At 36.1% G+C, this 14874-nt stretch overlaps 1 protein-coding gene across 1 annotated transcript in view; it reads right to left on the bottom strand.

Annotated features, from left to right (window-relative positions):
* Nucleotides 1-1853: 1853 nt before the first annotated feature.
* The window catches only part of LOC149654293 (fucose mutarotase-like), a 31565-nt gene continuing 18544 nt past the window's right edge, over nt 1854-14874 (bottom strand). The window contains exons 2-5 of the mRNA XM_089845745.1: nt 2593-2664; nt 2262-2437; nt 2093-2166; nt 1854-2033 (exon numbers count right to left, since the gene is read on the bottom strand). Coding sequence (XP_089701871.1) covers nt 1973-2033; nt 2093-2166; nt 2262-2437; nt 2593-2664 — 383 coding nt within the window. The 3' untranslated portion in view covers nt 1854-1972. The remainder of the gene's footprint in view (nt 2034-2092; nt 2167-2261; nt 2438-2592; nt 2665-14874) is intronic.

A 14874-nucleotide genomic window follows, 5' to 3' on the forward strand; every position in this document is an offset into this window, starting at 1 on the left:
AATATCGTTCCTTTGAAACGGATATCTTTAAGATGAAATTTCAAGCTACAAACTTTTGGATAGTTGTGTTAACAGGATTTAGTTGCTGTTTCAGGTCTTCGAACACGTCATTTGCATTAAGCTTAATTACTATAAACTAACAGAGTGACTTTAGACTCATAAATAAAGTTTAAAATGTAGATTAGATGGAGAATCAAATTATGGAAATCAGACGTTACTAAAATTATTTATCTTGACTAGCATGGCATTGTGGCCAATGTTGCATTGTAGAGATGACCACAGATCTAATGAATAATTCATAGGGGATAGTATATGGCGATTTTGAATGTAATAAGTTTAGTTCAATAAGATTAGGCTATAAATTACTTTCTAGTTACCAAATTCTTCACAATAAATGTCTTCTTATGTACTAGGCCTAATTTAGTGACGTCTAAGCAATCGTTAAAAAACTAATTTGTATTCGGGTTCCACGCTCACTTACAACCAAAAACCCGATCAGTAAAAAATGATGTTGTCGTCTTTTGAACATTAAAAAATACCATGGAGAAGTCTACGAATTTTTTAGCCTCATCATATACCACCAGGGAAAACTCAAAACAACTGTACCACAGTTAGTACTCACGTTGAGAAAATACATATTCAACGTGTTTCATTCTAATCATGTCTTCACAGAAAGATTTGGAACGAAATCAAGACGAAGGGTATTGCACCCTCGCTTCACAATCAGCTTACGATACTCAGAGTCAATCACATTTTGACCAGAGTCAAGTGTCTACCTCAAAGGACGGACCATTTAGTCAATTGTCTACGTCAGCGGACAGATCATTTAGTCAGGTATCTCCGTCAGTGGACGGACCATTTAGTCAAGCGTCTACGTCAACGCAGGGACCATTTAGTCAAGTGTCTACCTCAACGGGCAGTCAAGCTTTCTCTGGCGTTAACCAATCTTCAACGGAACAAAGTCAACCTTCGACTTCGTCCGCATCCCAAGCTATCGTTGATTCAATTCTTAACCCTGCACCCTGTAGCAGCCACGGAATAGAACTGAAAATATACAACGTTCATTCGAGGGTAGAATTAGGATACAAACTGGATTTAAAACACCTTTGCACCAGAATCAGGACTGCTGAATGGGATCCCAACTGGAATTTTGGCCTTTGCATGAAGCTCCTTGACCCTATAGCTACGATTAAGGTGTCCGTGAATGGAAAACTGATTTGCTTAGGAACGAAAAGCCTCGAAGACAGCAACTTGGCGTCGAGAAAAGCTGCCAGAATCATACAAAAATGCGGGTATCCGAAGGTGAAGTTTAATGGGTTCAGAATATGCAATATTGTCGCTACGTGTGACCTCAATTTCCCAATCAAGTTCGAAGATTTTCTTCAAACTTATGGGCAATTTGCGACACATTCTCCCGAAATCTTTCCTGGAGTGTTTTTTAGAATGATTAGGCCAAGGGTTCTCGTCATAATCTTTGTTAATGGATCCCTTTTATTAACCTCGGCTTCCAGTATGGATGTTTTATACGAGGCTCTGGATAAGATCTACGAAATATTGCTCAAATTTAAAAAGAAGTCCAAAAATACCGATTCGCCCACTATCTAATGGTTACTACCATTTATCGACAAGATTTGATTCGTTAAGATTAGTTTGATCAATTGATCAAAAGTGAATAATATAATTTTTGATATCTGTAATAAGTAAACATGGTCCAACAGCGCGGTTGTTGTAAAACTATGATACTTACTTTTGAACTTAACCTGCACCGTAAAAATTTAAATTATTTTTGTTTTCTAAATATATTAAATAATATATAATTTTATGGATATTTCTTTGGAAATAAAATGAACACATAATTTGCAAAAACGTTTGATTTAATTACATCAAAATATAATTTTTATTATTATTCAAAATATTAACTTTTATATTTCATTATCTGTAGGGATCTTCATATATGGTATGCTCGTAATATTTAATGATTATATTCCACCAAACCTTTCTTTAAAATAATATTTCCATATTTGCTTCTCTCTCTGAGAAACATACCAGAATTATAATATTCATTAATTAACAATTACAATTAAATACTTACCCAGTATGAACAATCGCGTAGGAATTACTAGCTTGCTCGTAAAATTCAAATCGTTCTACTTCAACAAATGTGATCTATAGTTACAAAATTGAAAAAACAAATATTGAGGATATATCATTATTTGTATTTTGAACTGTTTATAATTTCATCTGGTAGATGCATAACTTACCGACTTATTTTCAGCTTTGTTTATTATTTTCTTGTAGATTTCCCAAACTGCAGGGTCACCGTGCATGGTATCCTTGTCGCGTTGCGCCACTTCCATAACTTTTACAGGAGAAAATGAATATGGGTCCAATGGAAGTAGTGCCAAAATAGCTTCTAACAAATCCGGGATACTTAGGCCTACAAAAAGTAGATGAATTTTTATTTATAGTAAGATTTACTTATTCATTTCTTAAGGAAGAAAATCAGCCTAAAATATTTTGTAATGAATCTTTAACTCTTTCTAAATAGTTATATAGCAAATTTTATAAAATTTATTTTAAAAATACAAGTACCGTCAGCTCTGATTTCGATAGCATGGCCTTTCTTGCACATTCCACTAGTAGGAAAATGAATATCAGCCAGAACTGCAAAAAGAAAATGTATACATTTTAAACTTTCAAGAAAAGAAAAAACAGCTCAAAGTTTATTAAGTTATAGAGGCAGCCCATGACTGAAAGTCCGAAATAAAATGACGCATATTCTACGAAATGTCCAGTCAGGGACTTTGTGAAAAAATGACCCAGGAACGATGAGATCTTTTCCAAATCAGAGTTTCCTCTTAAATATGCCTTCAAAATTTATATACATTTTCAGTGAGGCTTTGTTTTGAAATTTCTTCTTTTTTACAACAGCTGGATTTACCAGGAAAGAAGGGGATACAACATTTGTGATACGCTGGGTAAACGAACGGAGATACGACGACACACGTTTTTAAGTCATGTGACTGCGAAAAGGCTTCGAAACTATCAAGACTGAATGAACTCCGCATCTCTAAAACCTCTTGACCTTACGATGCAGAAACTAGTTTTGCCTAGACGTTTATCAAAGTGTTTTATCCGAGAGTTTCAAGCATTAACCCAGATTGTCTATAGGGAACAATACCCTAGCTTCTATTGCAAGTAGTTTCAAAGCCGAAAAGACAGTCTTCGCAATATCATTCTCGTTATTCAATGCAATGCTTGGAGATTGTCAGGTCGATACGGAGATTTTAAAAGATTAAAAACAAAAGGAAACAAAACAGAAACGGACGTCCAGAGAGTCGCGACAACAAATTGTTGTCCTGAAAAGTTAGGTTTCGACATTGGACATTTGTTTTCCAGGGTTTCGAGAAATCTACTACCAAATATTGCGTACCAAAAGAATTTGAAATTTTTGGTTATCTATCCGCAAAAATTTTTATTCATAGACATTGAAAAGCAAAATATTACTCATTCGGATAAAGAAATTAGAGTACATTATAAATGCGAAGTTATATATTTAATTCAAATTACAAATGCATTAGTTCACTTTGGTTCAAAGGGTCCCCAGGGAAACTCTAATTTAATTAATTTTTTTAAAGTATAACATTCAGAATCTAATTAATATAATTACATAAAGATGGCGACACCGGTTCTCGTGCAAGAATTTTCTATTCTGCCATGGAGAAAAGAGGTGAAATGGAGTGGTAATGACGAGGGGTGATGAAAGTCTCCCTGTGTACCTTGCGCGTGCCCCTACTCTTCGGTAGGCGATTGTTAAGTGCTGCCGCTTATTGCCATAGTATTTGTATAAGAACTAGTTTTATATTAACAGGAGATAATTGTCGATCGATATTTCATTTATAAAAACGGTACATCAATTTCTACTTAACTTGAAATTATAAATTTACCCTCGAATTTTATAAGTAAAGCTTAATGTAAGTTGTTGAATAAATAAAGTTGGCTAGTTACTTGAAATAGGAAACGCAATATATATTAAATATTTTTGGGAAACCCCGAGGTATCAAGAGTGATAAGCGGTGCTAGAATTATAATAGATAACCGAGGACTCTTATTCCACATTTGGGGTTTTTTGCCAATTATTTTTAACAGCACGCATACACGCACTATTCTGACGTAGATGATCTAAACCTGACAAAGAGGTGATGAAAAGCCCACGACGAGCTACCGACATTCAAATATATATATAACCCCGGAACTCGGGGAAACAGAAGGGAATTTTTTATCGCATTATCATTATCCCATCGTAATCTTATATGAGGCGTCACGTAAAAGAATTATGGTTCAAACATTGACGAGTAATCTTCTTGTCTTTGTTTTTTAAAAGAAAATGTTAAATACGTTCATATCTGGGCACCACCATAAAATTACGAAACTTTGAGAACAATTTAGTTTATATCCTCTCGTGTTATCAAATTATAGCTATACACCAATCGTGTTTTCACTATATTAGTATATATATTGTTAGCCAAAATCTCATGAATTGTTTATTAAAAATCAACATAATTTTTAGCTAGGTGCAAGTGGTTATGTAATAATCGTACCTAGCTATCGCATTGATGGTTTGTTTGTAAGTTTGTTTGTATGTTCGTTTATCTGTTTGTGGACGCTACGGCTCCAGGTACGCGAAAAACGTATTAAGGCAAATCTGCTACCGCCTTTTTAGCATTACGGAAAAATTTACTGACTTCGAATACACACGAAAAATAAGTTGTCGCGTAGTAGAGTCAATCCACGGCCAACCTCAAAGCGTTAAATATACCAGAGTTGACCGTGAAAATCCTTTCTCAAGGACGCCCGAAATAAAAAGTGTGATAATGTTAATTTCACCGTGTCCAAATAAGAGCAAAAATGAACAATCTCATTTCAAACCAGTCTGTCAAGTAAAAATATAATAACTCGAAACTAATTAAGATAAAAACATTAAATACTTGATATATTACGTATACCGGGTGTTAAGTCGTGCGATATCTCATTATAAATCCTCCCACACTCTTATTTTTTTTTTTTTGATCCGAGTCGGCTTCGTTAAATATTTTTAAAGTCAAAGACGAGTCAACTATATATATTTATTAAAAGAGATGACTAAAGCGTTTGCTCTTCACGACGTTCACCCTCGCAAATTGTTTTAGGAAAAAGATAAAAAAAAAAGCCATTAAGGTCGATGAAAGAAAGGACACACTCTAACGGAAGGAAGGGCAAAAGAGATTAGAAAAAAATTAAGAACGTGCTAAGATTTAGGGAGCCACAGGGCGCGGGTGTCACTTTCTGCGTGTGATGTCACATCTGAACACGGTGGGCTACCAAACAATGAAAGTGCAAAAAAGATGTATTTCAATTTTAATATTCTCTCGTATTGTCGTATAGTGTTTCACAAGCCATTTCACTGCAGCTTGTGTCATAGTTTCTTAAAAAGCGTTTCTTGTAATATTCTTAAAGGTATTCTATAAGTATGAAAATCTCCCCTACTAAGCGTCAGACCCTCACTTAGCCAATCAGGAGCTAGACTAGACTTTCACTCTGTGTAGTTTGCCGCCATTTTGGTGGAAAGGGGAGGAGCCATTTTAAGTCACACCTCTCTGGCAGCTTCCTATACTTCGTAATGCTAGAGACTTACAGCTCGAGATAACTAGTTCGATAACGACGGAAGCAAGAATTGAAGTCCTACACTCGGTGGTTAATTTTACAGGACTTCCATCTAGTTCCTATTTAGTCTGAACTTACTAAGCCTTTGAAAGCGCCTCACCAGGCATCTTCGCTTTACCTCGAATCTATGACCTACGTCACTTCATACATGACAAGCTCCAGTTTGTAACCAGTTACAAACTTATGGTGAACATATCTTATGAACATACGATAACATAAAGAACAACATTAGAAACATTGTTAAGAAAATAATTTACAACGTTTTGCCTGTCACTCAATAACCGTTAGAAGATTGAAGTCAAAAAAAAATATCCGGGGTTTTTCCTTCCTGCCCATATTCTTTCTTTCTTTCTTTCTTATACATACCACACACCGGAAGTGTGTGTGTGAGATTCACGAGTCAGTCACGTGACGTAATTTTATTATCGTAGAACAGAAATCTTACGTATAGAAGCGCCATATAGTCGCGGTCTGTCTGAAAAAGATGGTGAGTTGGTGACGACTAATGGATCGTGACGATTTTCACGATGTTGAAAATGTGAAACCCAATACACGCTTCTAATCGAGGGTTAGCTTAGCGGATCCTTTATTTATGTTACTTAAAGGCCGACTTCCAGCGAAAAGGGTTCTAGCGAACCGAAAACCGAGCATCGAGTCTAACAATGAAGCGACCGTGCCGATTTTCGAAGCCCCGCTGGGTCAGAAGTTGGAAGGGTTCTCGCTAACTGAAAGCCGTGCAATGTGGTTCTAGCGAACTGACGATACGCAATAGAAATCGTTTTAAATTTATTTCCTCTCGAATTTTTGCTTTTCCTTGAAGGAAATTCTCTATTGTGTATCTTCTGTTCGCTAGAACCACATTGCACGGCTTTCAGTTAGCTAGAACCCTCCCATCTATTGCCCCAGCGGGGATTCGAAAATCCGCACGGTCGCTCCATTGTTAGTCTCGATGCTCGGTTTTCAGTTCGCTAGAACTCTTTTCGATGGAAGTCGGCCTTTAAACAAATCTTAAAATTCCTCTTGAATGAAGTCAGATTTACGAGGTTTTTGAGGCTTGCCCGACCATGACTTACGTTTTTTAAAATGGTTTTATGCTACTTAACAAATAAGATGATTTCTTAATAACTTTAACGATAAATATTGACGAAGTTGAATAATTTTGTCACATACATTAAAACGAAACTACTAAAGTTTCCAGATTAGGTAATGTAAGTACAAATGTAACATGTGTTTTTTTTACACTAATAAATATAAATTATGTTTGAAACCTTTTGTCGTAATAGGTTTTAAAATTAAACTAATTTTCTGATCGGTGTAGGTTATATAATAGAACTTTTAAAGTTAACATAACAAGGACGTAAGTATTTTTAAACAATAGTTATTATTCAATTAATCGAGAATTTAACGAGAGAGCAAAATTTGCATCCGGCTTATTTCAAGCCCGTAATTATTTAAAATAATAAAACCAGCACCCAAGATGATGATAATACGCTTTGGAAGAGGGATGTAAAATGTTTCGGGAGGGGGAAGTAGGGCCAAAGATTTGAGAGGTTTTTTCACACGACTTCGTGTGTGTTCAACAGTCTTTTCTCGATCTTTATCCATAACGCCGGATACCTGCCAGAAATATATTTTTCTTGGCCTAGCTTTTCTTATTCTTATACAGAGAAGATTCAAAAGGGGGATGTAAAGACAGTTAAACTCTGAAATAACTAAAAAAGGAGCTTTAGCTATGCGAAGCACAGGGCCGGAAATAAGTACAGGACACTGGACATTGTCCAATAAAATTTTAAAATGTCCCATAATTGTTTTTGAAACTAAGGGGGTCACTGGACGTTTTGACCAATAAGTTTTCCGAAGTTTTCATAGATAGCTTGACTATGAAGATGCAACACTATTTTTGCACACTCTAGAGTCTAGTGGACAATGTCCTATAAATTTTCTAGTCAAACTGGGGGGAATCACTGGACACATGTCCTATAAGAAAATTTTCTTATCTACGGCCCTGATAATGAGGCTTTTGGCGTGATATTCTGCGCTAGCGATTTGGTAGGTCCCTTGCCGTCTGAATTGAACTGACTCGAGGAAAACTCAAAACTGTCATCGGACTCCCAGGATTCCTTGGGCTTTTCTTTTGGAAAGGCCCACCCATTTCATCATCTCAACTCCTTCAGTTACATACTCCAAAGTAGTAGACGATGAAGAATATTTCAAAATCCGACTAACCCAACCCACTTTTCCTAAGCGATTCTGGTACGTTATCCTCCCTTATTTTTAAACTACTTTTCTAAGGCAGCCTCGAGACTTGTTTATAACTCTTTTGGCACAAAGAAGCGCCGACAGATCACACAACCTCGGTTTTAAAAATCAGCCACGCCCTCTTTGTAAAAATAAGAGATATTTTCAAGTAGATCATCAAGATACCTTGACGTTTCCTTGATTTGAATTTTGTATTTTTAGGTAAAAGTCCTAACTGACCTCAACGTCCAGTCCAGATAAATGTTTTTCCCACATAGGTGGCCATCTTGCAAAATGGTGTACAGTATAACGTACTTAATTACAACTTAAGCATTTCAAATAAGTAGCCTAACACAGGCAACATCTGATATTAGCTATTAAATAAATTTAAATACAAATTGAGCTCCAAAAGTATATTTTTCGCCTGTAAATCCTTGGACCAGGACAATAGTTCTCACTTCTTGGTTAAAGTTTCAATCCTTTCCCAAAAGCTTCATCTATACTCTATGGCCAGCATGTTTTAGTATAATAATACCCCCCAATGTACAAAGCCTCTTCAAACTGTAACAATAAATCAAAGTCAAATAGCCTTAAAAATAAGTAAGTAAAGAGAGCTGAACGCCCCCGTGACATATCAATTACACTAGAGAAGGGGAGAAAGTCGGCACTCAATCGAATTACAACGCGTATAGAAGCTATAATCGGCAAGAAAAACAAACAGTGGATGAACAAATCGGTCTTCTTGGCCCTCCTGCATGATCTGCTGCCCGTATAATGGTGGTCCGTCAATTCTAGGCGATGCCAACACACAACTCCCTTTACAAGAAGTCAGAACTTAAATCAGAAGTCTATAAATTTCAACCGATTCAACATAAAATTTGTATTGTCTTGTAGGTCCTTTTCATCTTTAGGAAGGTGAGAATTAAAACAGTGCACGGTTTGAAAACAACTTAATTAAGTTTGTAGCGCCATATGGCAGCGAAGTATAGCAAAATTTATCATTGTATCACATGGTGAAACGCCATTAATGGCGGCTTGCTTTGCATATTAATTTACTACGTATCATTTTTCTCTAAAATATTATTTTAATTATTCAAAATAAAAAACGAAACACATTTAAAGGTAAGAAAACTTTAAATTTAAACTTAATCAATATATCACAAAAACCAGATGGGGCTAGTAGCCGAAAGGAAACAATATTCCCTGTTTCATGAAAAGAAGTAGGAGCTTGAGCCATCTCGACAAAAGAACCATGACATCTTACGAAATAGTTTCCGACTTAACACAGGAACTATGTCTATTCCAATTTGAGAGGATTATCCACTCCTTAAAAAGAAATAGTTTATTGCTCGTTGATCTAATCAGGCGTTTCAAATAGAGCCGTTTCGTTATACTTTTTATAATAAGTCAATCCAAATAAGCTTAAAGGAATGAAAGATAAATTATAAAATGCAGTTTTCTCCTCATTTAAAAATACACGTTCTCCATCGAGAGGGAAGACATAGCCCCTGATAAAAGCGCAGTTATCTATGGAATGTGCGGTAACCTACAAAGTATATATATACACTTTCCTGAGGGGCAAGGTGCGTGTGTTCCTTTTGACAAGGTTTCTAAAGAGATGGTTGAAAGACTAGAACTTTCGGTCTTGTTAATGAACCTCGTCTGTGAGAGATGGAGCTGAAAACATTAACCTCCTTAAAAGGTTCAACTACGTCTTTGGACTGTTGCAGACGATATTTGACTAGTTGCAGCACTAACAAGGACTACAAATAATTTTAGCTTTGCATTGAAGTCAATTCTCAAAACAAATCCACAAATAATGTTTCGAAAATAGCCTAAAAAGGGGTTCCGACCCAATATATAAAAGAGGGTGTAAATTTTATCTTAACACCCTTTCAGGCCTGTAAAAGTATACTTCTCTATGCAGTTACAGCAAAGGTTACAGTTATATTGGGACGATGTCAAGATAGTAGCACGGACTAATAATTCAGCGACATCTGTCTTTCTCAATAACAATATCGAAATTTAAAAACTTATCGTGTTTTAACCATCTCTACACAAACCTTGCCTTTGGAGTGGTATTAGAAAGACTTGGATTCTTATTCTACAACACGGGAGGGGTCTCTCTCTCTACTCGATGTTTTTTTCTTGGCGGGAACCGAGCTGTGTGGTGGATGAATGAAAAGCATGGGAACATTTCTTCAAGACGATATTTCTTTAAGTATTTTTTTTCTTCTTGACAAGGCGATAAATTGGAATTTTATAGTAGTTTTTCGCGGGGTTTTTTACTCGTTAGAGTCATGGGTTAGTAGTGTGTTTGTATAAGCAAAGTAAAGTTGTATCCGGGTTGGGTTAGGTTGGCTTATCAGTTTCAATTAAGGGATTACCAGATCAATGAGAATCTGCTTTGCGATTGCGCATAATAAGTTCTTTCAGGGCTCATTGTGAAATCGTTGGCAAACAGAGTACTTGCTCGACACATTACTAATTGTTCATGTTGAACTCTTAACAAGTGTGTGGAAATCGGCTTCCTTATGTTTTAAGTGAGCGAACATAATGAAGATTGTGTTACATACAATGAACCTCCTCGAGATTCTGGAGTGTCTGGACGACCCTATTGTATCCCAAATAATTCTTCCTAATAACAAGTACATTTCCAACCCAACCAAAAGTCGAAACATCCCATTGACGCTCTGTCAGCGGCGGTCCCATTCATAAAGAAAAGACCGAACTGACCGACCCTCAATATATACAAAAGCCATCAGTATGAAAATCTACTTTGTAATCTTTTCGCTAGACGCTACAATTGGCGCGAGAACACAAATAAAGATGGCAAAGCGTCGCGCCCCCCCCCCTTCACCTCCTTTCGGGTCCCTCCCACATAGTTTCTTATGGAAATAAAATCAATCATGGCTGGCGATGGCGGAGCAGCTTAAAAATGGCCCTTGAATTCTCATAATTTTTCTTTTTTTTTTCAAAATCTATGGGTCGGAAATGTTGACAAGTGAACAAGCAAAATCCCGCTGATTATCCAAACAACGTCCGGAGTACTTTCCAATCGTTGCCACCTTAACCTGAAAAGGAGAAGTGGAGAGGGGGAATTTTATATATACAGCCTTAGCACCTTGGAACTATCGGAATACTTCGTAGGCAAAAGCTTAGATTATTATTATTATATCTCTTTACGAGAAACACGTGGTGTGGTTTATTTTTACTGATATTGGGCTGCATTTTGCCGAATTTTCTTGCAAAATCCAACCAACGATCTCATTGGCCAAAGATTTAACCAATCAATGAAAGGAACACGAAAACCGTAATCGCGTGCGGGTATTTTTGGCAAGCCTAACCCTACAGCGACGTGCGTTTTACGATCTTTTCCCGGTTTTTTTTTGCGATTCCCTTTAAAAGGGTTGAGGGAAACTTCGGCTTCGTAGGGAAATTCGGAAAAGTTGAAAAATAGGTTAAATGTATATCAAAGTAGAGGTTTTGGTGAGTTTTATTGAAGTTTTTGAGACTATTTCGATACCTTTAAAAATAACTCTTGAGACATATTGATAGGCAAGTAATTACTTTCAGAAACATAATTACGAATGCTTGAAAGTTGGACCATGTTAAGGGAGGGGAAAAGCGTGGACTAGGTGCCATTACAAGGTGCTAAGTGAGTACAGAGTGTAAAGAAATAAGCACCACCCGTAAAAAAGTTAATCTCCTTTAGAAGCCTAACACTGACAGGTTTAAAAGATGTAGGATGAGATCTTCATTCACGAATTTCGAGGCTCGAAGGCAACGAGAGTTGAGAGAGAGAGAAAAATATATAAACTCTTATGAAGTGACCGCCTGCTTCGAGAAAGAATTTCTGGATACGATCTCACGATGATGGGTCAAGGGTCAAAATCACGGTGGTCGGACATTTTTTTTTCTCGTGCCCCGCTTTCCTTTATATACACCGTCGATGGTACAATTATCAGAGCCGCCTGGTGAGGAATTCGAGTACCCTAAAGGCATTTCGGAAATCGAGAATATTTCTTTTTATGATCTTTCTAGGCCTATCTACCAGAGTATATTTAATTTTTCAATGAATTTTGAGCCTAACAACATTTTCAACGTCGTTAGGCGTAATTTAAGCACTTTCACACAGTAAGAGCCATTTTCGAAAAATTCAAAAAATTCCAATTAACGTACTCGAGAACGAACAACCTCTAGACAAAACAATCCCATGATCTCAGCTTTTTATCTCCCTAAAAATCGCCTTGACCTTTATTGGTTATGTATATGGCTCTCTCGAAAGCCGCGATATTGGTCTAGCTATGACGTTTCAATTGTCATGGTTCTATTAATTCTGTTTCAGATTGTGATGAAAAAAATCACCGATAGATGGCTATAACTGACACAGAACATATCAAGAGTGACTCGAGTTGGAAAAACAGTCAAATGTTTAGGGTGAAACGTCTAGGGTCAATTTCTTCAACTCTTTAAAATCTTAAGTTTCAACGTCATGTTGCATAGTAGACGGCATGGCATATACGATACTAGAGCCAAATGCAAAACACTTCGCTATACTTATAGTTATACTAAATATGATATACATTTTTACACGGTATATTATACTAAATATGACATACTAAATATGACATACATTGTTACAATGTATATGAATGCTAATAACATCAAATAAAGCTATACTTCTCTAATTATTATTAAACATTTTTTAAAAAAATTACAATTAATTTTCCAGTAATGTGATTATAACCATAGGAGAAGAAGTTTACGAATCCGTATATTATATTCTTGTTATAAATTAATAAATTCATTTGGCCGATCCTATACTAACAAGGAGACCACCCTTTAGGTAAAAGCGCGGAGAAATCTCAGTCTAATAAACAATATACTAAATGACAGAGCGGGTCTACATCTCTATTTTCTTTCTAGGCTTCATCGAGGATATTTATTATATCTATATTTGCCCAAATTCGTGCCAGGGGGGCCCCCGCCCGTAGCCGACGGCGACTCCTTCTAACCAACGCTTAATTTATTTTATATAAAATGGTTCAAATATGGATGATGTCTTAAGTTGGTTTGCAGATTTTACCACTCACTCTGTTTTGCCAAAATCAGAAGCGTAAGAGACTTTCGAAGTAGGTATAAGAGGGATAGATTTAATTTTACAAGTAGGAATGGTGACCAGAGTAATGTGGGCGCGCGTCCGGACCCCCTTCTACGGGACGGAGGGGTATGAAAGAAGAGGCGGGTAATAGCGACAGAGGTAAAAAGGAATTACGTATTTTTCGCCTTCCCCGTCAGCAACGTCATCAAAACGTACTTTAAGTGAGCCAAAAAGATAATTTAAACTCTCCGTTACTCTATAGTGGGCTATGAGTCGGACTGAAGTAAATACCAACCATTCTCCATTCCTGCTTCTAAAATTAAATCAATCCCTGGTAGGCACGAAGCGGATTAAAACTTTGATGGAAATTACACGCCATTTCAAGTGTTTTTAATGGAATGGATTTGAAAACAAAACCAATAACAAAAACATTTCAATAGCGCCGATATAATCTAGATTAATTTCGTTATATTTATTTTAAAAAGAAATAAAACTTAATAATCCTGGATATGTAGATATAATTTCAATTGTTTATTCCTTATAAACACGCGTAAATAAAAAATATATTAAAAATTCCATAGTGACAAAAGTTTCAGTTTTAAAGAAAAAACATTTCTGCTTCTGAATCTGAAGTGGTCAAAACTTATGGAAAGGAAAATTTTTAATCCGCTAAAACTTGAGTTGTTGGTTATAAAAAGGATTACTACAGAAATCCAACTACCTCTGGCAAAAACTCAATTCTTAAATGAAATTAAGCACTATAACCTATTAATAAAATTCTTAACATTAAAATTAAAAACAAGTAAGGTAAGTCCATATTAATACCTTAACAAAATATTAAAAGAAGTCCATAGCAGGTAACATATTTTAATTTATATCTCAAATATATTTAAACTCCTGTTCTAACTCAATCATTATAAAAAGATGTTCATTATGCATACCCCTTTTCAAAAGTTACTAATTATAATGATAATGTTAGTGTAAACATGGGGATATCATTATAGTTCTTACTTAAAAAAATAAAAATATAAAACCAATTAAAAATCGAAAGAAAAAACAAGTTACTCGAATAACTAGTTCAATATTAGACTCCCACGACAGTCATGATCTTAAATTGCCCCTCACCCTTAGCCTTACACACGCATCTTCCTCCAAACCCCCGCATGCATTAAAAATCTCCGCAATCTCCATCCTCTTATTCTGCTCTTGGTCCTCTTTTCTCCCCCCTACATCGGAAATCATCGCCAGACTACCACCCCCTCACCCCCTCCCACAAACTCCATTTTCCAACATGAGTCACCCTTGACTTCGGACAGAGTGGAAGATCCGATGACCACCCATCGTTGGAGAAATTAACCCAAGAACTTTCTAGAAGAACGAATTGAAGGAAACACGATTGGATGTGATGATCCCACGAGACTTAATTACGAAATAAAAAAGAGATAATAAATTAAATTGAAGAAGAAAACTTGGTTCATTGAAGATAAATTGTAAGTTTATCATCTTCCGTAACTAAATTTAGATTGAAACACGATATACAAAGCGAATTACAAACACCGACAATTTGATCAGAGTAAATTTATTCCTAACTAACACACGGAAAATGGATGTATACGCTTGAAGTCACCAAATTCTCACACATTTTTGCGAAATACATGATTTGGGCACCTAATTGCTTGTTTTTCCATGCGGTTTTGCACAGTTTCTTTCAACGTCACACGGGTGCGTTCAGTGCTCATACCAAAAAAAGATCGGTTATGTTTTTCCATGCGCTGAACGCAGTGAACAACACGTCCTACTCTTTATACTTTTAGTTATAGTTGGCCGTC

Source organism: Phalangium opilio, unplaced genomic scaffold (genome assembly GCF_054372755.1).
Source record: "Phalangium opilio isolate 3A_F unplaced genomic scaffold, DU_Popi_V2 ptg000079l_1, whole genome shotgun sequence".
Lineage (NCBI taxonomy): Eukaryota > Metazoa > Arthropoda > Arachnida > Opiliones > Phalangiidae > Phalangium > Phalangium opilio.